Below are 24,635 nucleotides of genomic sequence, written 5' to 3'. Positions count from 1 at the left end.
GTGTGGCTAGTGAAGACTGCGTCTACTGAGATTAGTTCAATGTTTTCTCAATTTCAGATCACTCTCCTATATAACACTTTAAGGTTAAAAAAAAAAAAAAGGTTATCTACCGTACCTTCTCCAATAGGAAGTGGATCTGGTCCCGTTTTTTCAAAGTTAATAACTACACCACTCTGAACTTTTTGAACTAAAGATTCTAAACATTGATTCAACATTCTCTGTGTTCTAACACAGTAGGAGCGACCTGTACCAGAAGGAAAAACAAATAGTACAAGTTTGATCAAATAAAACACTATTTAACAATACAAGCATCTGAAATCCTAAAATACAACTTGAAATAATCAAAACTACACTGGCAGCAAACATCACACTAATGGTGAGCTTAAGCAGCAGAGCTGAAAGATTCGGAAGGAAAAGAAGTAAACACTGGATGTGGCATTTAAGAAAAATGGTACTCTGCTGCCCTGAATTTTTCCTTTAGAAATAGTAAATATTGCCAATACCTCCTGTGACTTCACACATCTGTGTGATGGCAGATTCATCAGTTGGTACACTCCCTAGCTGCTCTGGTTCAGTAGAAGCCAATCCAGGCAAACGCAACACCAGGGCAAATAACCTTTGATCCCAACGAAAAGGTTCTTTGGTTAGTTCACTTCCAGGCAGAGGAGAATTCAAAGGCAGATGAAGCTGATAAGGCAAAATTGGAAAAGTTTCATCATAACAACCCATACAAAAATGAAGACAGTTCAAGAGTTATAGAGTTCACTTTTCTTTGATGTCCTCAGTCAAATGAGGCAATCTTTCAAGGATTACCAAGATGGAACGTTTGATCAAACTTATTCTTAACTGAAATAGCTGCATGTTCTCTGTCATTTAAACGAAATTTGAGAAAATGAAATCTCACCTCTTCTTGAACACCAGCAGTACTTGTTAACTTGTTTCCATCTGTGATGGTAATTAAAATAGATGGTTCTAAAAAAAATGGATTTCTCCCCTAAAATACATTTAAAAAGTATTAGAGCTGTGTAAAGTAATAACATTGTATTTCAACTTTTACATTTGCCTCCATTGTATTTCAACTTTTACATTTGCCTCGCCTGTGATCTTTCAAGTGTGTGATAAAATTTGCCTGGATAAATAAGAAGGAAAAGGTTAGGGACTGAAGTGGGTGGGAATCAAAATAACAATCCCTGCAGAGGTAACATTCAGAATAAACTGAGGAATTCTTATAATTCAGGAACCCCCCCAAACTATAACATCCAAATCCCCCTCTCCCTCTGCTTTCCAAGTAATCATAAAAGAAAGATATTAAAGGGATTATAATGGCAGCATCCTCCACACCCGTGTATCATTCAGAATCCTGGCACAGTGAGGGGGACATTAGTGACTTATGCTCTGCAACCTGGCCAGTGACTGATTATTGTGAGGAGAGTTTTTTCAGTGGGAAAGTGTAATGATAACATCAGCAAATGCTATTCTGCCTTCCTCTTATACTAGAGCTTTTTCGTTAAATTGAGGGACTTAAGGACTCTGAAAGTTTCTCTTCAATTGTCTTGCTCCAATATTCTCAGCAATTTATTCATCCCATGATAGCTGATGATCTGGTGCGTAGGCAATTTTAACTATTTTATGGTCAAGCCACATAAAAGACTCCCCTAAAAGGATTTTTGTTAAAGTATGTATTTAAAAGATACATGGACCTCCTTTTGGACGTTATAAAAAGGAGCAGAAAACTTGGTAGCCATGCCCAATTTTAAATTCTTACCCCAAGTCACCAAAATAAATTAGCTGTACTCACTCAAAATTTTTTTACCTGTCCATAATTGTCTATTCCAGATATTAATCTATTGAGATTTAACAAATCAAATGAGGATCTTAGAGCCTGACCAAGAGTAGTCAGTCCAGAAGCCTGAAGATTTTTTAGTTCACTCATGAATGTTGCATGATTTTCCTTCCAACCAGCCTGAAAACCAAACATTTACAAAGAAATTCCCAATTATACAATGAACAATATATAAAGTGCAAACAACCACCAAATAGCAAGTATTAAACCTCTAACAAATTAATAATTCCTTAATCTAATTCTATTCTATATCTCGACTGATCAAGTGGAACAAAAGCAGGCCATTAGTTTCAGAAAGATCTGCCAGCCTTAATGATCAAGAGCGAAGACGCAAACAATGCATTCAGTCCATTATGGCTGGAGGGCTTTGGCTCAAGAAGTCTAGTTTGCTATTCAGGCTCAATCAAACCTACCGAAACACCTCAGTATTTACCTTAGTTTGACACTGAGGATGAGCACAGAGCACCGGGCAGAGGAAGGAGTAATTTTTTAAAGGCATCGTCCTTGATAGAGACAATTAGCTATTGAGTGTCTGATTTACATGAACTTTTCTAACTAAGATTTTTTTCTCCCAAACAATATTTTCACTTTAAACAAGAGTATAGGTGGAATTACAGGAATGGAGCCACAACTATGTGGAGACAATCCTTCTGGCATCTTTAAACATTCAGAAAGGCGCAAATCTAGAATACGGGAGAAAGAAAAGAAACAAAAAGTTTTGACAAAGAAGCAGCATCGCCTAGGTACCCCCAGCAGTTATGAACAGCAGCAAAGAACCAAAGACCCAAGGTCAACAGCCAACATGCTCTGATTGAATCATTTGTAGAACAGAAGGAAAGGACCACGTTGACTGGTCAGCAATGTGGCTATACAGACAAAGCAGCACAAAACGCCAAGAAGAGAAGCCAAAAGAAGATGGCAGCTAACAGTAGGTCACAGAGGAATAGGCCAGCAAAGGAGACAGTAGACAGCACAGCCTGGCAACTTTGTGGGACAAACAGGCACCTGAGTCTTGGTAGCCCTGCGGGCAGTAGTGTAATATGCTGAAGGTTCAAGTCATGCCAACCAGACCGGTAGAGCTGGAGGCGGAAAGCTAGCGCAAATAATTCAGAGCTAAATGAAATGACTGAAGTTTCATGTTCAGCTAAAGACCATTATCCACACAACTATAGCAAACACTATCTTTTCTAGTTTCATAGCCTCCTAAAGCAATCTGGGTCAGAGTGACTGAAAGGCAGAAAAGGGGCCCATTGCCTGTACCCTACTATGAAGTATATGCATGACCTTGAGCAAAACTGTCGGCTCTTAGGACCTAAGTTTCATTATCTGAAAATGAAGAGGATTAGATAAACAGGGATACTGTGTAAGGCTGTGCATGTTACAACCCTGGAGAGCCATTCACATTGTGACCCATGAGAATGGCGCCCCCTAGGCTTGGACAGTACGCAACCTCCATAACCATATTAGGTGAAGGTGATCCTGGTTAAGATCCTTTCCAGTCCAATAGTCTGGATTCTGTGAAATTAAAAATGTGCTTTTAGGGACTTCCCTGGTGGCGCAGTGGTTAAGAATCCTCCTGCCAAAGCAGGGTACACGGGTTCAAGCCCTGGTCCGGGAAGATCCCATGTGCCATGGAGCAACTAAGCCCGCGAGCCACAACTCTGAAGCCCGAGCGCCTAGAGCCCGTGCTCCGCAACAAGGGAAGCCACCGCAATGAGAAGCCCACGCACCACAACGAAGAGTAGCCCCCGCTCGCTGCAACTAGAGAAAGCCCAGGTGCAGCAACGAAGACCCAACTCAGCCAAAAATAAAATTAATTCATTAATTAATTTTTTTAAAATGTGGGTTTTCTCTGTGTGTCTGTGTGTGTGTTTCTTAACATATCCTGTAAGTCAAAGGATCTAAAGGTAGAACCTTTCCATGTATTATTCTTTTGACCAGATTGTACATATGACTTATAGTAGCTGGGAAAAGTAGAGGATGGGAATAATTCCTTGTGACCCAAGGAAAATCTTACTGAACTAGACAAACTAAACTTTAGTTAAAAGGAAGGATTATGATTTGAATTGTCCTCATCAAATACTTAGAAATATCAGCAGGTGATTATAAATCACACTGAATTCAAAACTTAGCTTTCTTATTTGGGGTAGAAGAGAAGGTCTACAGCTGCGGGTGAGGGAGAGGGATAGCATCAATTCTTTCCTTTATTTATCCAACAAATTTTTATGGACCAACTATGCTACGCTGGGCAGAATGCTACATGCTGGAGATATCAAGAAGAATTAGCCCTTGAGGAGTTCCTGCCGCAAAGGAATAAGGAATGCAGTTATGGAGACATGGAAAGAACAAATGACCAGAGAGTTAGGGAAGGCTGGTCACAGAAGAAGATCATGGGATCCCCACACTGATGTGAGGAGTGGAGGGGGCAGGGCAAAGGAAGAGAACAGAGTTTATAAAAGGACGGGGCTTCCTGGGGAACCGCAAGTAATTTGATTATCATCACTCTGAGTACGCAGCAGGAGGCAGAGCTGATAAGCTGGGCTCTGACTATAACGTGCTGTGTACATTGTGCTCAGTAGTCTGGATTTTATCTGTTGGCCCTGGGAATGACTTGAGGTTTTTAATTAGGGGCGTGGCATGATCAGATCTGTATTTTAGCAAGATCGTTCTGCTGGGAGTTGGAGGATAAATTGTGGGGTGGAGGGGAAGCTGAAGCTTGAGGCAGGGAAACTGGTTTGGAGAATGTTGCAATAGCTTATGAGAAAAGTGATGAAAGTCTGAGTGAGGGCAGCGGGGATGGAGAGGAGGCTGCAGATTAAAGAAGTATTTCAGAGGTGGAGTCGGAAGGATTTAGTAGCTAATTAGGGGCATGGGTGAGGGAGAAAAAGGGTCATACATTAGGTTGAGTTCTCTTGCTTGGGCAAGTCTGGGAATGGTGGGGTCTTTCACCCAGAAGCCACTTTACAAAGTTTACTTTTTTTTTTTTTTCTAGAATGGCTTCATTTAGCAATCTAACTTCTACACTGTACACTCGGAGTTACATCTGCAGCGAGTGTTGAACTCCTGAGAGCCACAAGATAATTCAAGGCATGACTAAAGAAAAATCAGTGAACTACTTGATCTGGTAAAGGGTTGGGATAAGGTTTGAGTACCACCAAAGCAAGCACCCTATAACTCATCTGTGTTTAAAATAATGTGTCCTAATTGTCACTAATCAATCTGAGAGAATGACTGCTCTTTAAAATTTCCTTTCTAATATGAATTGAGAACATTTTAAAAATTGTTTCTGCACCTGAATCACTGGCATTCAATTTTTAGGTCAATTCCAATCCTTTGCAATGAATTAGACAATACTTGAAATTTGAATGCTATTCCTATCTCAGTACTACACAGTGTATGGGCTACATTTACAACCCAAAGCAATAATCTTCTTGGTAGCAGTTTAGCTCCTTCAAGAGAAGAATTAGTGCCCCTAAATCCAGTCCTCAGAATGCTGAAGGGGAAAAAAGGCCTACAGAGTAATTTAAATATCTAGAGAACCTTATTAATGTGAAAAATTCTTCCAAAAAGATAATTATTAGTTCCAGTGGGAGAAAGTATGTTTATATTCTTCATTCATTGCTTGCAGTTGATTTTTTCATAAATGAATTCAGGACAGCCCGTTGACTTTCTTCATACAGTCTTTTCTTTCAAGTAACTCCAAAGATACCCTACTCTCATGTCAGTAAAACCTTTACTCCTGATAATAACTTCCATACATTTTTATGGAGATTTACAGCTTACAAAGCATTTTCATACTTCACATTTGCCTAAGACAATACTATAAAATAGGCATGGCATTACCATCTCTATTTTGTTTTAACAGACCAAGAGGAAGTAAGACTTGAGTATGTCTTGTTTGTTGGGGGGATAGTGGATAGTCAGAGAGGCACAGTCTGGAGTTACACTATCTGATCCAGTAGCCCCCCAGCCACTGAGAACTTGAAACATGGCTAGTCTGACTTGAGATGTGATATAAATGTAAAATACACATGGGATGTTGAAGACTTAGAACAACAACAGAAAAGAATGAAGATATCTCATTATTTATTTTTCAATTGATTGCATGTTGAAGTGATAATGTTTTGAATGCCTTTAGGTAAATAAAGTATATTACTAAAAGTGTCACCTGTGGCTACTAGAAAATTTGAAATGCTGTGTATGGCTGGCATTATATATCTATTGGACAGAGATCATCTAGAGGGAACTGAAGGTCAGGCAGGAGAACTTGGCCTTGCTTCAGCAGAAAATAGACTCATTACAGATTCCAAGGCTTGGGGAAACAGGATCAAACAGTGTCTCAGGAAGGTCAGTCTGGCAGTGAATTATAGGATAGACTGGAGAAGGAGAAGCTGTAGTCAGAAAAAATAAGCTAGGAGGTTAGAATAGGCATCTAGGCCTGAGGAAGGGGTTAATTGAGAAACATTTTGAACCACCAGGATAGGACTTGGTAACAGACAGACCATAGGCCTAAATGAGACAGAGTAACAGATGATTACAAAACTTCTAACCTGAGACAACTGAAGAATAGAGGTTTAGGACAAAGCAATAACCTGGGGTGAATGAAATCCTAAACTATGAGTTTACTGTCTTCACAGGTCAAGTTTTTAAAGCCTCCCAGAAGTAAAATGAGAATAATGATGATGATGATGATAAATAATAATCATAGGTAATATTAATCAGTGCCTATGTGTCAGGAACTCACTTATGCTAAGCAGAGCATTTTATATCTATCCTTCTCATCTGACCCTCATAACCACCCCATGAAGTAGGTGCTATTATTATGTCCATTTTATAGATTAGCACACTGAGGCTCAGAGAGGATAAACAACTTGTCCAGGTCAAAACAACTAATAAATGACACAGCCAGGATTTGAACCCAGGTAGCCTAACTTTAGAACCACCAATGTAAACCACTATACTAGAGGTTCTTCTACCTATTCTACATATTCACCTCATAGACATGTCTTGTTATACTAGCTTAAAGGTTCATAAGTTGAATGGAATTTCCAAATTTCATTAACTTAAGTCTACTTTCCCTGATGTCAGAACGCAGACCATTTGGGTGTGGGGAGCAGTGAATTAGGACTTGGAAGACCCTGGTCTAATCCTGGCTGTAACTAACTAGCAAAACGAGTGGTCCAGAGTAAGTCGTTTCCCGTTACTGTGGCTGTTTCCTCACCTAAGCAATGAAAAAACCGAAAACCAACTCTAAGGTCCCTTCCAGTTTTCATATCCTATCATTCCATACCTTGTATCCATCCTTTATATAAATCTGACTTACAGAAAGAAAATGCCTCATATCTTAATAAATATGCTAATTCAGGTCTGGTTTAAATTTGTATAGCCGACTAAAGACATCTTTGAATATCAGCAGGAAGAGTATGGGCCTTTCAGTCTGTCAATGACTTGGGTTCTCCCCACAGCTCTACGGACTAGCCCACTAGCCTTTTATTCCCTACTCATATCACCACAAAAAGGAGAGAGTCTGTACTCCTTTCCTCAGAAGGGCAAAGCCTAAAAGAAATATTTTCTACTACCCTCTGCACCCCTATTTCCATGTCCTTATCTGGTATGTTCTCTGCCATATGGTGCTTAAAGGGTAGGTTTTGCCCCTATGACAGAACTATAGTGGAGGTCTGTCAACATGTGAACTATTTGGAAGCTTTTTATGAACACACATCTAAGTTATACCCTCCAGTCTAGCTTTTCTCAGGAATAACGCTGCTATTTAGAATTCTGGCTGGTTCCTGTGTCTTATTTCTCCATTGGTTTCAATGGAGGAGGGAAAGGTAGGGGTGTTATTTAATGGCCCCCCCAAACCTCAGCATCCGAACACTTGTCCTTCCTGAACTTCATTCCATTTCGGCAGGACCATTTCTCTGATTCATTGATTTTTATTTTATTTTTATTTTTTAAAATGAAGAACCCTTTCCTCCAAGGAAATCTTGCCAGGAAGTATAAACAAGTAAAAGAGATAAAAACAGATCAACTGCCCTTGAAGAGGATGTGGCAGTGGTGTTAGAGCCCTTTCTGTAAACGCCTGCTCTATCTCTGAAGGTCACTTGCAATCCTTTTCCAAAATATAAATGATCGTGTTAGACTCAGTATATAGTGCAGATTTAATGAACACGGTATTAACTTCTCCATCCAAGGTAACCGAAAAACATTTTTTAGGGCAGCTGCATCTAGCTTTCCACAGAAGAAGCGCCCCTTAAAAGACCATATAAATGGAATATGTATAAATAAAAAAAACCAGTTGAATAGTTAAAATTCTCTAGGGTGACAGCTCCTGAAAGAGAATGGCAGTGAATCTTTTCAAACAGCAAAAATAATCCTTCTCTATTACAGACTGTCACATGCAGCGAGAGAACCTCTCACGGGAAGGGCATCACTTGCTCTGTCCCTCTGACTGGGTGCTGAGCCACTGCACTAACCCATTTAGGGCACATGCACCCAAAAGCCTCTTTGGACCCTACCCTGAAGAGCAGTTCAATTCAATCCAAGGCTTCCTAGCTTGTTAGCAAGCCCTTCACAATGAATAAAAAGCCTCGCTGGATTCCAGAGAGAAAATACATGTTGTTTCCCTCTCCCTGACAAGACTTTTTAACTTCTATTAAAGGAAATGAAATCACCCTGGTAATATTTGCCCTTCATAAATTCATATAGAGGGCTATCCCGAACCTTGGGCTCTTCTTCTAGGTGGTTACAAACAAGATGATTAACGAATTTAAGTATTTTCCCAGATGTTGCAAGTTAAAGCCAAAGAGTCTAAATTTAGCAGGGCCATCATTTCTCTTGTTGAAAGATAAACTATTTTCCTTTTTCCATCTGCTCTCCAGAAGTTGGGGAGAAACTTGCTCTGCAACAACCCAGACAATTTGAATAAATCAACTTCAATGGCATTTTTCAACTAACTTAACTTTCTTCTCCAATTTAACACTCTATCATCTTTGTCATCACAAACTGTTCTTGTGTTGGTAAAGTGACCAGTGGGACAGGATGACATGAAAAATAAGAAGCCCTGCTTTTCCAATCAACTCTGTCTCCTGAGAAGACAAATGACTTTTCCCTTGGTCTTTGCCCTTAGCTTTATATGGAATACTTGTGCGAGTTAAAAGTTTTCAACTTCGAGAATTTTCTTCTCACAACTAAAATGGACTCCAATTCTGATACATATAAGATGAGGTTTACTTGCCCTCTTAGGTAAACTGTAACAGCTGAAATCACTTTAATATGTTCAAATGTCTTTTTTTTCAGTATTTTATTTTATTTTATTTTTTGTGTGTGTCTCCATATAAAATGTCTTTTTAAATTGTGTTTACAGCTAGAGCACCTATATAGGAGGTTGTTAAAACTGTGAAATACACATTAGGAAGATGCTATATCATTGAAAGGATAGGATTGTCTCGCTTCTTGTATCAACTTTGAAAACTCTTCTTGCACTATATTTTCTGACCCTATCTGACGCAATATTTTTCCCTTAATACTCTAGAAATTTGGTCTGATTTCACTTTTTTTTGTGGTTTTCTCACTTGACTCAAGGTACTGATACAGTTCTAGGTTCAAAGGAGACATTCTATTATTCTGTATTTTATATGTACTAATACAGTTTTCTCTTGTAAAATTACTTGTTTTAAGACTATCCAGTTCTCAGGACAGGAATAAAGACGCAGACGTAGAGAATGGACTTGAGGACACGGGGAAGGGGAAGGGTAAGCTGGGACGAAGTGAGAGAATGGCATTGACATATATACACTACCAAATGTCAAATAGATAGCTAATGGGAAGCAGCCGCATAGCACAGAGAGATCAGCTCGGTGCTTTGTGACCACCTAGAAGGGTGGGATAGGGAGGGTGGGAGGGAGACGCAAGAGGGAGGAGATAGGGGGATATATGTATATGTATAGCTGATTCACTTTGCTATACAGCAGCAACTAACACACCATTGTAAAGCAATTATACTCCAATAAAGATGTTAAAAAAACAACAACAGAATATCTGGTTCTCTTGGATTCCTTTTTGTCAAATTTACTTCCCCAGGGGCACTTCTTAGTGTCCTGAACTTGCTAAGATACTCGAAGCCCATTTTATTTGATTACATCAGTTCTCTCCCAGAGAACTCTGAATGTTACCATTCTGTGGTTCAGTCCACCAATTTTCATCCACAAGCTTCAGGAAATACTACCAACCAAGACCACAAAAAAAGAAATCTAGCTTACTTGAGTCTTCTACTTTTTAAATAAATTCTTAGAAATTGACCCCCTAATATATTGCAGAAACTTATTTGACAGTCTGTGGCCTGCTGAATTGTTTTTTCAGCAGATGGTTAAAGACTCTCATAACCACATTTTTTAAAGTAAACCGGGCAAAGACATGATTCAGTTTGATTCCACTCTCAAAGTTCACCATTTTGTGTTACTGGTCTCTTTAAGATACCTAGGATGAGGGGTTTTTTTTAGTGGATTAACAATCATAAGGATTAGTCTAAAATATCTACAAACTGCATTTATGACTTTTCAATTCTTACCCAAGGGAATTAAGATAAAATTATGAAGTAGCACACCTCTCAGAGTTCATGTGAAAGCGTAAGATCAAAAGAAATTTGATCTTCACCAGAGGATGCTAACATGTAGAAACCAAATTTTCTCCTCTGTCCAAGAGGCAACTGAACTGTTACTGAAAGAAAAATGTCATAGAGTTGCAAAGAATTTACCAAACTCGGTCAGATATAAATGTTAAGTTTCCTCTTTCACTCCCAGTCCATTTCAACTGCAGCTATTGACCAATACTCATTATTAGAAAAACAAACAAAAACAAAAATCAAACAAACAAACAAAAAAAGTTATCGTGCTGAGCACATGTTCAATTGCTTAGGTTTGGGGTTCTGATAGGAGATATTTTTATGAACACATACACAAGATAAAAATCAACAAAAGTGGTCTTGGAAAATACACAAGGACAGGAGTGAGACTAAGCCACCCAAACATTACAGAAAGAGTTGAAGAGAGGAGAGAGCAGAATGGCCATTCCTTACTTTCTAAAGATCTTATGGCATCTCTTTCCACCAGACTAATTCTTTTTTAAAAATTCTCTCAAAAAAATTTTATGAGCTGTTTTTTACATTATAAAAGTAACGCACATTCATTGTTAAAAATCCCAACAAAAATACAAAGTTAGTCTATCTCTTCACCAAATTGTCAGTTCCACTATTCAGAGGTAATCATTTCTAGGAATCTGTCCTGAACATTAAACTGTTGGCAGCAAACAGAAATGACTCCAATAAGATGAAGTGACATTTACCTATAAGATGGAGTGACCAATTTAACCAGTAGGTACGTGATACAGCACTTTAACCACTTATAGAAACTGTTTTCTAAAATTTAAAGCAATTTTGGGACTTCCCTGCAGGTCTAATGGTTAAGACTCCGCGCTTCCACTTCAAGGGGCGCAGGTTCGATCCCTGGTCGGGGAACTAAGATTCCGCATGGCATGCGGTGCAGCCAAAAAAAATTAAAGCAATTCTGAAGTCCCCCTGACATCCCAGCCAGAATTATTCCACTTCCTGCCTTTCAGTTATACAATTCTCTCCTGACGTTTTTCAGAAGGAATAGTGGAAATAATCTAGTCTAATCCCTTCACTTTACAGATAAGAAAACTGACACCGTAAAAGGTTACATGACTTGCCCAGGGTCATGTGTCTAATCAGTAGCTACCAGACAGGCTACCCTATGACCAGTTTTTCAAATCTAATTTTTATGAAAGTACCTAGGAAGACTTTAAATAGACTTCTAACATATAGCTCAAAAACTTCACTATGAAATGGAATTTACAATGTCTATACACATGTAAACTTTTAAGAAGAAGGAGTGCTTTGCTCCAAACATCTTGCACGTTCTCCTTCAAGACATACAACAGGAGGGACCCCCAACTTTCCAATGTCATGGCTGTATTAAAGACTAGATATTTTCCCTGGAATCCCATTATCCACTGTCTAGCTGCGTGGGCTCCCTTCCACAGAGACAAAGGCAGAGAGGAACTGGTTAAATAAACGGCAGGGCTTCCTGGCATCTTGAGGCCAATTTAAATCAAAACATCTTGGTCTGGTTCAGGCTAATCAACCGCTAAAGGTCAGAGTCCAGCTCTCTCCCCCTTCCTCCTGCAACTTCTCATCATTATAACAGCATTTAAAGCACCTTCTGTCACATCATCCCCCTCAAGTCACAGCCTTGCTGGCATGCTTTCAGTTCATTTTCTCTCCTCCCCCAGGCCTCTGGTCCCTCTGGCTCTCTCTCTCTTCTCCCTTTGGTTAACTGATGGTCTAAGAGTTGGCATCAGGAGTGGGGAGACAAACTCAGGGGATGGAAGAGAGAGGCCTGGCTGAAGGGCAGGGCTCCTGTGGGGAAATGATGGGAAATACGTTTATACAGATACATGGAGCAGGTCCTAGAGAGCTCAGAATGGCAGACTGAGCAATTTTGACTTGATTCCATAGGCACTGGGGAGTCTCTGAAGGCTTATGAGCGGGGGGAGTGATATGATGAAACCACCTTTTTTAGAAAGTTAGCAGTTGGTATGGGTAGAGAGTAGGAATTTGGGAAGCACTTGGAAGACTACATAAGAAGTTGTTATAGTGGCCAAAGCATAGAAGTGAGGACCTGGACTGAAGTGTTGGCAGCAGAAATTGAGTTGAAGGAACATATGCAAGGGATATTGCAAAGGGATAGGCCACAGAAGGAGATGGAAGGACAGGATCAAAGCTGAATAATGTCCACCGTGCAATCCTGAGTGACTAAAAGATGGGGAATATAGAAGAGGGGATAGTTTTAGAGCCATAAGGAGGTCTGTTTGACATGCTAACTATGAGCTGATGGCAGGATAGACAGGCAAGTGGAGATGTCCCGTCGTCAGCTAGCGATGCCCAGGTGAGAAGCTGAAGTTGGGGAGTAGAAGGAATATTTGATATCATGAATGACGTAGGATGCATTCAGCAAGGGAAAGAATTTGGCAGATAGGGAAAGAATTATCAGAGAGAGAGGTGGAGAAACAGAATGGAGGAGGTGATAAGTTTCTGGAAGGAAGAAGCATTCACAGTTTCAAATATAGGCAAGGACAAAAAGAATAAACATTAGTAAATTAGCCCAAGTAGCTATATAGTAAATCCTAAGACCTTAATAAGCTACATTTACTTTCCTCAGTAGCACTACTCCCTACTCACACAAACAAATGTTTTGAGCCTCTTGTTCAATAACATTCAAGTCCAGAGTTTGGCTCTTAGCACTAAGTTTAGTGAACTATTCGACTTAACAGGGCAGGATATAACTAACGAAAGAGCAGGTGCATATGGTTGAAGATACAGGCACATATATATTAAGATAATCATGCACATATGGTTTAAGATACAGAATTCTATTTTTTCTACGAACATCTGGCACAAAAGCCTTCGTGTAACTTTTCTCTGGTTAAGACCCCAGTGGCTAAGTTGGCAGCACCGCCAATCCTCTGAAATTCATCTCTTACCAACCTAACTAAGCAGGAAGGGGGGGGAAAGCTATCTGCCTATGGCAGGGGTGTGGCTTGAGGAGAATGGGAGATCTGGCTGAAATGAGGAGAGGACCATTAGATCAGGCACAGGCTGAGAGATAAAACTCGGCGAAGGCAGTATGGCATACTCAGGCCTTTTACAAACTGGCTTCTGCCTCTCCCGCAGGTTGTGGATTAAAGGAAACTAAATGGCTACTGTGGAGTACATTGACTGTCCTTCTTTTCCCTATAAGAGAAACATTTATCATGAGAGTGACAGGGTGAACATGATATATCAGTTTCTGGAGGCCATTAGATTGGCAAAAACCACCCTGTTGCTTTTTTAAGCCTACCGTTCTTCCCACAGGGCCTACTCGGCCTAGGCCCCAGTGCTCAACCTCTACTCCCCAACTATCTCAAGTTCCATCAACTGAGAGTCCCAACAACTCCATCTCTTTCCCTGAGTAGGAGCATAACTGTGATATCAAAGACGAAAGTGGTTCACAAAAAATGCACCATGATATTCACCTACAAAGAATCAGAGAAATAATAAAAATGGTAACACTAGCAGTAGTCATTTTCATTCATCGAGTGCTTGCTCTAGTATCAAACACTGTTATATCAAAAGCAACTATAAATAAAAGCATGACAATTCTGTCTAAAAAACATGATTCCAGGACATATACCATAATGAGAAAATACCACTGAGAAGTTATTAAAAGGAATATTCTACCATAATTGATAGGGAAAGTGAAGTGGCTCATTACTTAAGACTGTAATAGAGACAGACCTGGGTTACTATTCAGTTGTGTTACTTAACCTCTCTGGCCCCCAGTTTCCTTATCTGTTAAGTGGGGATAATAATAGTACCTGTGATTTAGGCTGATTGGGAAGATAAATGAAATAAATATAAGCACTGTACATTCATTGGCACATTGCCCTGTACATAAGCATTATTCAATAAATGTCAGATGCTATTATTAGAAAGCTATTATATTATTGTTCATTATTATAAGGAAGTAGATATAAGTCGAATCCTATCTGTAAAAGCCAGATAACACCTTTGACTATAAGATAGGTTTTAGGAGGATCTAAAACTAGGGCTACAAAATGGTTCCACATCATATACATGCTATTCATCAACATATCTGTACTCTCACCCAGGCTCAGAATTAGACATTGGTATTTATTCCTTAAATGGGAGCCATTACAGTAACAAAAAATAACATTGTAACTCCTGTAATCCCCCTTAGGAGGACTGAGCTTAGAGAAAGTAATGATCATGGGAGCCCGCCCATGGCCCCACTTGGACCTCCCTCCTCCTTTTAATGCTACTGATGACTTCCCATGATATAAGACAAGGGCCTTGCTAGGGAACCTCAAGAAACCCTTCAACAAGAGCAGTGATACAAACCCCTCTTTGTTTCTTAGGTTTTACACTATGCCAAGCTAAAGAATTTATCCTTTATCCTCCTTCTCTTGATGAATACTGTTCCTGGGAATTCTTGGGCCAAGTAGCTATGTAAATCTAATAAGGGATATGTTACATATTTCTAATAGCACTAAAAGCATGGAACATTTTGTGCCACTGGTGACCACATATTACAAACAGAATTCTGAATTACCGTAGTTACATTAGGAGTTCACATATATATTCTTTTCTACTTAGCCCAGGAAAAAAACTTCTAACCCAACCAGTTGGATCACCAAGTGTATCCAAAAGTCTAAGCAACCAAACTGGCTTTCAATACAAACAAGAATGGGATGCTTTCATATTTTTACCCCAGGGCCAAGGGTTATCAACCCATCAACTCTGAACTGTATGATAACCTTTCATGCACAAATGACTCCATTATGGAGGTGCTCACTTAGATCAGAACTTTGAGAGGGAGGATCCCCCTTCAGAAACAATTTCTAGGACATGAACATCATAAATATGTTAAGAAAAAATAGAGACCAACACTGTTGTCCAATAGAAACATAGTGAAAGCCACATATGTAATTTTATATATTCATGTAGCCACATTAAAAAAATAGAAACAAGTGAGATTAATAATATATTTAATTTAATCTAATATATCAAAAGTATTGTCTAAACTTGTAGTCAATATAAAAATTGTTAATGAGATATTTTATATACTTTTGGTACTAAATCTTCAAAATCCCACGTTCAGTTTACACTTACAGCACATCTTGATTCAAACTAGCCACCTATTCAAGGGCTCAATAACCACACGTGGCTAGTGGATGCTGTACTGAACGGCGCAAATACAGCCAGTCTGACATGAATGACTGGTATATTTTGAAGAGCCATGCCTACCCTCACGGACACCTCAGCCCTTCACCCTCTTTTTTTTTTTTTTTTTTTGCGGTACACGGGCCTCTCACTGTTGTGGCCTCTCCCGTTGCGGAGCACAGGCTCCGGATGCGCAGGCTCAGCGGCCATGGCTCACGGGCCCAGCTGCTCCGCGGCATGTGGGATCTTCCCAGACCGGGGCACGAACCCGTGTCCCCTGCATCGGCAGGCGGACCCTCAACCACTGCGCCACCAGGGAAGCCCCCCTTCACCCTCTTTGATGGAACTCTTATAGTGTCCCCACCCCTCTCTGGGACCACTAGTCCACCTGGAGTTGTGAGGAAGAAGGGGGGGAAAGGATGTGTTTTTAACAAAGCACCTTGGAAACCCAACTCCATTTCCCAGTAGAAACAATAGCAAACACAATAGTTCTATGGCTAAGTGGCATTAAGGGTTAAATAGGCTTTCCTGGGGAGGAAGGTCTGGGAACCTAATCACCATTTAGAACACTGTATCCAGGAGATAGCATGTTCCAACCTTCCAATAGGCACACAAAGAGACTGCCTGGATCTCTCATCTACACTCTTGGTAAAAGGGAACTGACAGCCATGTTTACAAAGAGTTTTTCATTTAAGTACTTAAATTAAGCCAGTTGCTTCCCTTCTTCATCCCTGTCCCCTCCTCCCCACATTCAGAGGGTCCTTCAATCCTGCCCTTCTCTGGAAAGCACATTTCTCCCTGAGATGTGGAACAGCTGCCATTTTGGAACACTCTGTGAAACTGAGAACCCTGTCTTCTGAACAGTTCTAGTTATATTTCTGAAGCAAAGGCAAACTGAAAAGGACAATATTTGCTGTTTCCTTATGTGTGCCCTGCCCTTCTGCCACCCTTCCTACCCCCATCCTAACCTTAAAGTCAAAAGCTCTCAAGTGGCCAGCACTAATGCAAAACTAGGCAATTTCAACTACATATTTTAGATCTCCCCCACCTCTCATTTTCTCATCTCCCCAGCCCACCTCAACGTAGGCTTCTGCATAATAACCATGCAAGCACACAGACAACAAGCCTTACCCTATTTGTCTTCAAATCCACCTCATAGCTCTCCATTCCAGGAGAAATGTACAAACTCTAGCTCGTAGGTTTCAAAGCCCTTTTGTGATCCAGTCTTAACTAGTTGCAATCTCGACTGGATAAACTGAATCATCACTGGGTCTTGTCAATTCTCCCTCCCTCACCTGCAATCTGTTGGTTAAGAGTCCACTGTTCTTGACATCTCCCGTATCTTAATCCACATTCTCCAGTCACCTTTTTCCAATGACTATTCTCAAGACCCTTGCAAAGACTAGGACCGTATCTTTTACTATTCCTATTTCCCCTTGGGCCAAGTCTTTCTTGGTGTCACCTTCGGCCCCAAGTATCGTATAGTACAGTCCACAGAGGGTGCTGAATGAACATATGGTATATGAAAGGCTAGATTGCTATAGTAGCAATCCAATGTCAGACTTATCTGCCAGAAACACCATTTTCGTCATATCACCACAATGGTGGTAAAAGTCAGACCAACGGCTACCTTCAGGGGAGGAAGGGATTACAGGAAGAAGCAAGAAGCATTTTCTGGGTTAAGTTCTAGACAGAGGGTTAAGGGATCATAGTGGAAGTTGTTACACTATTTGGAGTAGGGGTGGTCAGAGGGGCAGGATGACTTTTGAGAATGTTGAATGAAGAGGTGAGGCATGTTAGGCCAACCAGTGTGTCCCAGGCAGAGGGAACAACATATGCAATGGCACAGAAGCAAGAGGCAGAGTGAGTCTGGAGAAGTGACTCTGAAGAGTGTGGGGAGACACTGTTGGCAAAACCAGCTTAAGGAGTTTGGATTTTATTCTGAAATATAATGGGGAGTCCCTGAAGAATTTTTAATAGGGGAATGACTTTTGAATTTACTTTAAGAATCAGCAATCTAGTGGCGATGAGGGTGAAGAATCAGTGGCAAGCAAGACCAGAAGGAGGGAGACCATCTGAGTGGCTGCTGAAACAATGGTCCAGATGAAAGTTGAAACAAGGGAGGAGCAAATAAGAATGAATGGATACAAGACAGGTTTAGGATACAGAACAGACAGGACTCCATAATTGTCTCAGCACTCCCATGTCATCTCCCAGCTGGTACCTAATGTGAAAGTAGCACTAACTCCCTTGACCAGGCATCTAGTCTTCTACCCCAAAATCTCCCCTTTTCTTTCTTTTTTTTTAACAAGAAATATTTTATTCGCTGCAAAACAAAACAACAAACAAAGTGCAGATAAACATAGTAGTATACACATGACGGATGGAGGGTTCTCTGTATAAGCTTTCACTAAAGTTCTAATTCCTCCTTCTACTCTTACATAAAGAAAAAGAGCTATCAGGCAGAGTACCTCATTTTTAAAATTCTTTCCAGTAAATTATATTTAATTCACAGGTTGGATAGAAGTCTGGAAGCATGTACTTTTTATGTATGTATGCATGTATATTTAATTGATATATAACATTGTATTCGTTTCAGGTGTTCAACATAATGATTTGATATTTGTATATAGTGCAAAATGATCACCACAGAAAAGCTAGTTAATATCCACTGTCACACAAAATTACAACATTTTTTCTTTTTTCTTATGAGAACTTTTAAGATCTACTCTCTTAGCACCTTTCAAATATACAACACAGCAGTGTTAACTATGGTCACCATGCTGTACATTACATCCCATGACTTATTTATTTTATACCTGGAAGTTTGTACCTTTTGCCACCCTTCACCCACTTTGCCCACCCTCCACCCCCTGCCTCTGGCAACCACCAATCTGTGCTCTGTATCTATGAGCTTGTTTTGTTTTTGTTTTCATTTTGTTTTGTTTTAGATTCCACATTTAAGTGAGATCACGTGGTATTTGTCTTTCTCTGTCTGACTTATTTCCCTTGACATAATGCCCTCAAGGTCCATCCGTGTTGGCACAAATAGCAAGATTTCCTTCTTTTTTATGGCTGAATAATATTCCATTGTATGTATATATCACATTTGCTTTATTCATACATCAGTGGACATTTAGGTTGTTTTCATATATTGGTTATTATAAATAAGCTGCAATGAACACGGGGGTACATATATCTTTTCAAGTTAATGCTTTCATTTTCTTCAGATAAGTACCCAGAAGTGGAGTTGCTGGATCATACGTTAGTTCTATCTTTAATTTTTTGAGGAATCTCCATACTGTTTTCCATAGTGGCTGCACCAATTTACATTCCCACCAACAGTGGAGGAGGGTTCCCTTTTCTCCATATCCTTTCCAACACTTGTTACTTGTGTTTTTGTTAATAGCTATTCTAACAGGCCTGTGGTGATATTATTGTGGTTTTATTTACATTTCCCTGATGATTAGTGATGTTAAGCATCTTTTCATGTACCTGCTGTCCATCTGTATATCTTCCTTGAAAAATGTCTATTCAGATTCTCTGCCCATTTTTTAATCAGATTGTTTAGTTTTTTTGCTACTGAGTTATATGAGTTCTTTACATATTTTGGATGTTAACACCTTATCAGGTATATAATTTGACAAGATTTTCTCCCATTCAGCAGGTTGCCTTTTCATTTTGTTGATGATTTCTTTCCCCCTTTTTCATTTCAAAATAACTATCATCACACGCTTCAAATGGCCAATGAGGAAGATGAAAAGGAAGCAAGATCAGGGGAGGAACAACTAATTATAAAAGTCAATGCCCCACTTTTGTGGCATTTTGAGTTTTCAACGCACCTTCCATTGCCTCCGGTTGTTCTCACCGGCCACGTTGCCACTGTTTCACCCAAAACCACTTCCTTAGCTTCCAACCACAATGAAGGGCTCCCCTAAAAGTCACTCCTTTTCCAAATAGGCCCCATAAAATATACTCATGGGCATATGAAAAAGTTAAGCCTTAGTTAAAAATACCACTAAATGCTTGGAACACAGATCATTTAAAGAATATAGGTTTACTTCTTAGATCTGTAAGCCAAAATACTGCCTTTTGCTGATACATGTTGACGAAGGCACACAGATACCAGTAAGCAAGGCTGGCTACAGGATGTGAAAAAGCAACACTCAAGGGAAAATTGCACTTTTTCAAATGCTCTCTGTTTCAAATTACAGACTTGGGATATTTCTTTGAAACAACTCTCCCTATTTATTAAAAAAAAGTCTGTACATGATTTATACATGTGTTTCAGCTATTTCTAGAAAAATGACTCAGTTTTATGTTTAGAAAAAAAGCATTTCCTTCAATAAAAAAGAAATCGCTTTAAGAAAGTAGCTTCAAACATCAAACCATTTTGAATACTTATTATCTACTCCAGTCTCACGGCTCACTTTCTTCTTGGTGCCCTCAATTTGCTCAGAGTTAGTAGTAGCGACAAGCTTACCTCTGCTATTCACTGAATAAAAGGAAATTATGACTCATAGCAAAACAAAACATACAAGACAGCAGAACCTCAGCCAAAACTATTAAGAACTATTATACCAAAAAAAGAAAAAGAAAAAAATAAAACCCACCCCACTTCTTAAAACCATGTATTAGTCTTATAAGGATACACTGGAAATTTAAAAATATTAAAAGGCTTCATCCCAGCTGTGTACACTAAAGATACCATTGTATAAATGTAGTGTTAACATTTGTGACACTATGTATAAAACCTGTCTACAAAGCAACACTTGAAACAGATGTAGCACAAAATACTTGCATTTCATGTGCTTTTTATATGGTTCCCCAAATCAAACTTAATTCCGTCCATGCCCAGCTGACTGCAAGTAACAGGTATGACTAATTTTAAAAGAGCATATAGCCATGTCCTAAGGGGTATGCAGTAAGAAGCTACTACGTCCTGGGTGAAATACTATATTCACATGCTCAACAGTATACTTTAGTGAAGAATTCCAGTCACAGTAACTTTTCACAACAAGATTTATTGTCAGAGCCTGTAAGTGGATATACTGGGAATAGTTCCACGCCTATTAGGAAAAAAACCTTCCAACCAAATGCACAACTCACGCCTGTTACACCACCAGCAGAACTGAATCTTCTACTAGGAAAAAAAAAATCGCTTTTGCAGTGTTTAGAGTTGGATATAACCAAGACCTGAGAAATAAGTAGGCAGTTACTTTGACAAGAGATAAACAATGGCCCTCCAACTGTAGAGAAATTCAAAAATACACTTCACGTTATTCTGCAGAAAAACAAGTTAACAAATAAAACCCTAACATCACTTTGCTGAAAGGACCTCAGGCTCCTAGCGTAGAGTGCAGTTTTAAGTAGCAACTAAGATGCCTGCTGACAGTCAAATAAAGACCTATTTGATAATCGGTGTGACAGAAAACAGACATTTATGGCTCCCAGTTATTAGCAAGTGAAAGATTAGACTAAATTTTAAGAAAAATTCACCAAATGTTCTAAAATTTCAGACCTTCCAAAATGGCTAGATCCTAAAAGCAAAAGAACAAATAGTTACCACATGCTGAGGGGAGGGATGGGGGTGGGCATCAGGGAGTGACTGAAAGGGACTCACAGAAAGAAAATGCTACCAAAATATGGCATATCATTAGAAATTCAGGTATAGACAACAAAATGACAAGAACATCGTTAAGATCATTAACCATTCCCTAGCACATGTAGTTATCATGTAAGATTAAAATGAAAAAAACCTGAATGACTTTAGAGACGCCCAAAGACTAAAGAAGATAACTCATGATTAGCAATTGAAAGTATTATACCAAGTATCTTCCCATACCTGCCCTGCATAAGAAGAGAAGGAGCAAAGTCAACCTGGAAGAAGGTTTTTTACTTTAGGAAAAAATGTAGTGTAGAAGATGGCAAGATAAAAAGAGCTGACAGATGAAATTTCCACTAAAAACAAAATTCAACTTTTCCCCTCTGTTCACAGAACTATCTGGAGCCTCTAAAATACCATGGATACGTTACATAGCCACTAAAAATTTTAAGTATGAAGACTATGTGGCAACCGGGAATAATTCATAGGACAAAATAGGTGGAAAAGGCAGAACTCAAAGTAATATGTACACTATGGTTACAATGCTAGGTAAAAAGCTGTAATGATGGTTGTTAAGAAGGGGGCCAGACTTTTTCTTTTCCAAAGATTCTGTAAATATTGCCCTAAAAGTTTTATAGATCAAAAATCATGTTTAAACTATGAGTCTTGGCATTCAGGAAAATGTTAAATAAGTTATTCCTTTCAAGACAAAAAAAGGCACACTGCTGTGTAGTTTATCCTTTTAACTACTTCAAATTAAGGAGGATTTCAAATGGCCACACTACAAACGGTGGGTTCTTATCTGTATTAGTACTCAAAGGGTGTAGACTTTCATACTTAGGATGGACAAACATCTGCTTTTCTATGTGGAAAAAATGGTCACACCCTTGTAGGAAACTGACATGTTTAAAAAGCTTATGGCATTCTTAAAGATGTCTACTTGCTCCACGTTTCTAAATAGATAAATCAAAAACGGAAAACAAAGCATCAAAACCAGACCGGTTTTCAGGGGAACCTACTAATCAAACTGTTAACCGAAGCTACGAGTTACAAAAGTAAAGCCTCTCTGGTTTTATTTCTGAAGGAACGCTCTCTATAGCCAACTATTCAGTTTGGTAGGTTCCATTCTTTCAAACACCTCACTCGGCTAAAACGGATTACAACACATCCAGTGCCTCCCCGACCCTGTTAAGAGAATTCTGAGAAAAAGAGGGTATCTAGCGAAAGACGTCAAGGATTATGGTGATGTATTTAAAAATTTTCAATATGCAAGCAGGACTCTTATGCAGGTTGTTTTAATAGTCTGAGTTCTATTTTATCGGGCCACTGCAGGCAAAGCAGTTCTTTATCTCCTCACCATTAGGACAAGGGTAGGGAGGTGAAGTGCTCCCTACTTCTCTCCTGTAGGTCAGATCCCTGTGGATCGAGTCATCGCATTTGACTATTGTAACCGCGCTCAGAGAGTCCTCCCCTTCCTTCCTTTCTTTTCCCTGGACAAATCCCTACGTGACTAACACAAACCTAATTTATGATGCCAATAGGTAGGCCAGGTCCCTAAAAAGCTCTGTCCCCGCGGGTTCAGACTCTGCATCTCCCCGCCCCACCCTGTCGCGGCTTGGGTGGAATCGCCAATGAAACACTAACAGTAGCTAAGGTAACAGAGCCGGGCTTAACCGGACCGATGCCGGAGAAGAAGTGAAAAGAGTTTCTCCGGGCCTGGGGGTTGGGAGGCTGGCTCCGCGGACTGATTTTCCATTGGGTGGGGGTGGGTTAGAGACCACAGAAGCGCAAAAGCAGTAGTCTAATCTTTGAAGGCCGGTGGCCGGCTCTGCCACGCTCTCAGCAGGAAGGGGAGGGGAGCGGGAGGAAGAGCGGGAGGAGAAGCGGCGAAGGAAGGGAGGAGGGGGGGAAGGAGGGGCCGGGGGCGGAGCCAGGGCTCCAGGAAAACCCGCGCGCGAACCCGCAGCACCTCGGGGCGGAGTCGCCGGCTCCGTCCGGCCCCTCGGCCTCCACCGCGCGCGGTGCGCCCCGAAGGGGCGGGCCCGCCCGCAGCCTCCCTCCGGGTCTCGGGCCCTCCTTCCCCTCTCCTCCCTCCCCTCCCTCCTTTCCATCTCAGCAGCGCCCTCGGTCTCCCTCTCCGGCTCATACAAAAGCAAAATGTCCGCCATCTTCCGAGGCGGCTGCGCTCGTCGCCGCCACCGGCCCGGCTCTCCTGCGCTTTCTCCCCGGGGCCGCCCTTCCCCCGGCCCCCTCCCCGACCCCCGGCGCCGCGGCTCCTCGGAAGCCGCGGAGGCGCCACTCACCCCCGCCCTCGCCCCGCCCGCCCCGCCGGGCGACGCAGGACCGCCTCGGGCGGGGGCAGGGGGGCTCAGCTGCTCAGGCCGACCGGCTCCCGCTTCCCGCCCGGCCCACCCCCTGGATGGCCCCTTTACCTTGATGCAGTACGGGGGTTCGTCGTAGGTGACCAGCATGTACCTGTCTCCGCGGCTGGCCGGGTCCCGGGCGCGCAGCTGCGGGACGAGGGATGACGGAGGGGGCCGCGAAGGGAAGGGGGGAGGAGGGGGCGATACCAACGTTACAGAAGCACCTAAATCCACCACCACCCCCATCCCTAGGGAACTCTCCCCATCTCTCCCCTCCCCTCCCTTTACCTTCAAGAATAACTCCACAGCGCCTTTGGCAATGTCCAAATAGGAGGTGCCCAGGTCAGTGCGCTGGTTCATAGAGGCGGACGTGTCTATGAGGAACAGCAGGATGGGCATCTTCCCCCGCACCCCTGGCTCCGGTCCCCACTCTCCTGGCCCTCTTGCCCTCACTGCCGCGTACTGCCACCCGAACCCTCAACTCTCGCAGAGCCAGGGTGCAGGGAGCAAGAGTAAGAGGGGGAGACGGGACGGGACAGATGGAACTGCTCCTGGCCTCCTCTTTCTGCAGCCCCACCTCTTCTCCCTCCAAGGGAACTTGAAAGTGTGAGCGTGTGTAGCCCTCGGGGCCCTCCCCCTTCCTCTCTTCTGCCACCACTACTGCCGCCGCCGCCGCTGCCGCCGCAGGGACTATTGCCCGAGCATCGGTCCAAGCTCACTGAAGCGCTCGCCCCACACTGAGAGCTGTCTCTGTTCACCGACACACAACTTCTGTCCGCTCACCTACCATGGGCACCATGTGACCAGAACCCACGCCATTGGCTGCCAATTATATGTTATTTGCATATTCATTAGATGACAGGGCAAGGGGAGGGACTTGGGCGAACCCTGGGAGTTGAAGTTTGAACCCAGGCAGGGGGTAAGGGGAAATGTTAAGGACCCTCCTGTAAAGGACTTGGAAGCTGTTAGGATACTTAGGGTGGTTTGGATGGACTTTTCTCTTGCTCTTCAAAGATGATAATTCGA

General features: G+C 41.4%; 1 protein-coding gene across 1 annotated transcript in view; it reads right to left on the bottom strand.

The window, feature by feature from the left end:
- LOC307069810 (integrator complex subunit 6-like) overlaps nucleotides 1-24,008 on the bottom strand; it is a gene marked incomplete at both ends in the record, with an annotated part of 41,095 nt that extends 17,087 nt beyond the window's left edge. Inside the window, 6 exons of the mRNA XM_079728120.1 lie at nucleotides 116-244; nucleotides 504-687; nucleotides 905-994; nucleotides 1,814-1,963; nucleotides 23,679-23,756; nucleotides 23,898-24,008. Of these exons, the coding sequence (XP_079584246.1) occupies nucleotides 116-244; nucleotides 504-687; nucleotides 905-994; nucleotides 1,814-1,963; nucleotides 23,679-23,756; nucleotides 23,898-24,008 (742 nt within the window). The remainder of the gene's footprint in view (nucleotides 1-115; nucleotides 245-503; nucleotides 688-904; nucleotides 995-1,813; nucleotides 1,964-23,678; nucleotides 23,757-23,897) is intronic.
- Nucleotides 24,009-24,635: the final 627 nt, after the last annotated feature.

Source organism: Hyperoodon ampullatus, assembly GCF_949752795.1.
Source record: "Hyperoodon ampullatus genome assembly, chromosome: X".
Taxonomy (NCBI): Eukaryota; Metazoa; Chordata; class Mammalia; order Artiodactyla; family Ziphiidae; genus Hyperoodon; species Hyperoodon ampullatus.
The sequence above is the reverse complement of the archived record's forward strand: the minus strand, read 5'-3'. Positions and strand labels throughout refer to the sequence as shown.